Genomic DNA, 2,693 nt, shown 5'->3' with positions numbered 1-2,693 from the left:
GCGCAGTGGTCACACAGTTGACTTACGACTCACACAGTCATCGGTTCGATTCATAGCAAAGTGCAAAAAATGTGTGTGATTCTACGCAGTCACCATTTTCCCGTGCTGTCGTCCGATTGCGTCATCCGGTTTCCAACTAGGTCCCACTCCACTGGGAGTGAAGACCACACATGTCTCCTCTTGGAGAAGGGGGGTAGTATCATGCATATAGTGATATATACATAGATAAATAGATCACATGATCTCCCTACTACCCACTTGTGATAAGCATTGTCAAAGACCTTGAGGTCGTTACAATTAACAAATATAGAAAAAAAAAAAAAATTCTTATAGTACCTATGTATTTATTTATTTATTATGTTTAAAAAAGAAAATAATGTTTACAATATTAAAAATGGAGAAGTAAAAGAAGCAGATAAGGCATACAACAAATCAAAAAATAATTATGAAATATTTTTTAACGGTTTGACAACAATTATAGAGAGGTCTGGAGATACTGATATCCCCAATCATCAACAGCTTAAAACTATTGATAATCTATTTTCAATGGACCAAAACACTTTGATTGGTAATAATTCTGATATATTATTAAGTTCTTTAATTTATAATTATAAACGAATATACTTATCGTACAAGATACATTATTATATTAAAATTGCTTTTTTTTTAAAGGTTACCGTTACTCTATGGGACACAGAAGCTACTAATTTCAATGCCAACGAAGGGGATATTATGTCAATAATGGAAGGAAAAATTATCGATTACAAAAATGTCAAGAAAATAAGTATGACTGGATCTTCAAAAATCGAAATTAATCCTAATTGGAATGAAACCTTAGATCTCCAAAACTGGTATAAAGAGTTTGAAAAAAAAGAATTTTTAAATCTATCTCAAATGTCTATCGGTTCTCAAGAACATAATACGTCTGAAAGTATGTAATTAATTAAAAATATTAATTTGTTTTATTAATAAATTAAATTTTATTATAGCATCTCAACGTATTTTGCAACAAAACAAAATTGATGACAATTTGATTTCTAAAAGATTACTGAAGCTGAATGATGAAGAGCATAAGATAAAAAGGGAAAGAACTAATTTAAATTTTAAGAAACAACGACTTTCAATGGAACGAGAGAGTATTAAAAGTCATCTGGAAAACTAATTTTATGATAGATACTATGATGTATTAAATTTTAATACATTTTATATTATTCTCGATTTGTCCTTTCTTCTGAATTATAATTATAATAATAATAATAAACAGAAAAAAAAGTTTAAAAAGGGTTAAATTCGTTTTTTTTTTATTCATCGGATTTTAGTACGGTTAGGTTAGGATAGGATTTTGTATAAATTGATTATATTAAACCACCGTAATTTAAACCACTTTAATTTAGAGTTAAATCATACACTTACGTACAAACAGCACGGGGTCCGTGATCTACCACAGTTGGATTGCCTACCTAATAATGTGCTGCTGTGAACCAGAATTTTTATTATGGGTCACGGAAAAGTTAAGATACATTTTGAACACCATACTACACTGAATATTAAATAACGAATTGAACAGAGTTTGAGTCATATAGAGTTGGTACATTTAACGGGCAACGAAGTGCACAGTATCAGCTAGTATACATTATATATATATATATAAATTATAAAGTGTACCTACGTTTATCTTAAAAAACATTATCGTTTAGTACCGCACACTAGTTAATCATATTTAATCGAGTTCAAAAAAAAAATCATAAAAATAAAACTTTGCGATGAACGGCGCAGAAAGTTACAATAATTAGATCTTTATTTCAGAAATACTAAATTAAATTAATTATTTTTAATATATGTGTCATGTATACATTAAAAATTGTTTTATACTAAATCATTAGGTTTTTTACAAATGTGTATATATTTATTTATACCGTCGCCGTAATCGTAACCATATAACACACACACACACACACACACATACAATCACTCACGTGCATATTATTATTCATTATCATAAGCGATTGGTTATAATATAATATAATAATATGTATACTAAATTTAAAATTACGAATAATCGCATATAATAATTTATAACACTATAACCATTATATTAGCCTGGCTAAGTAAATTTAAACCGTTGAATTCGGCGCGTCGCGTACGTAGCAATTTTGCATCTTAGATTCTGAGCGGAGCGAGGAAGCTAGTGATTTCACAATAGTGTTTATTTTTTTTTTTATCCTGTATACAAAATTTCTACCAGAAGGAGTGATTCGATTTCTACATAGATTACCTTTTCTTTTAGAAAATTGGATCAAGATGGTATTTTAGAGAGGTCATTTTTCGATTTTCTCAATAGTTATTTAATGCCACGGGTAAAACCACCGACAAATTACGAAAAACCGCTACAAATTGGATTTTATTTTATATTGCTTTATTAATACTAGTCATGTAAATTTTCATGAAAACTGTTTTTGGTGAAAACTTTCAAAATCTTGAAAATTTTATAATTTATCATATTAATTTCTTATCAAATAAATCTTTTGATATTATATAGTTGTAGTATATTTAACCTTCATAATTATATTTTAAAATATATACTTTTATTACCATTTACTCGTTTTAATATAATGTTGGTTGTGAGGCCGAGCGCAATCACACGCCGACCGACACACACACACACACAGTCACACATAATTTTATTGTCTTTG

The 2,693-nt window shown here is 28.7% G+C and overlaps 1 protein-coding gene across 1 annotated transcript in view; it reads left to right on the top strand.

The window, feature by feature from the left end:
- LOC100573254 overlaps window positions 1–1,251 on the top strand; it is a 14,905-nt gene extending 13,654 nt beyond the window's left edge. The window contains exons 2-3 of the mRNA XM_029489922.1: window positions 673–931; window positions 990–1,251. Coding sequence (XP_029345782.1) covers window positions 673–931; window positions 990–1,162 — 432 coding nt within the window. The 3' untranslated portion in view covers window positions 1,163–1,251. The remainder of the gene's footprint in view (window positions 1–672; window positions 932–989) is intronic.
- Window positions 1,252–2,693: the final 1,442 nt, after the last annotated feature.

The sequence above is a fragment of the Acyrthosiphon pisum genome, chromosome A2, assembly GCF_005508785.2.
Source record: "Acyrthosiphon pisum isolate AL4f chromosome A2, pea_aphid_22Mar2018_4r6ur, whole genome shotgun sequence".
Classification (NCBI taxonomy): Eukaryota; Metazoa; Arthropoda; class Insecta; order Hemiptera; family Aphididae; genus Acyrthosiphon; species Acyrthosiphon pisum.
The sequence above is the reverse complement of the archived record's forward strand: the minus strand, read 5'-3'. Positions and strand labels throughout refer to the sequence as shown.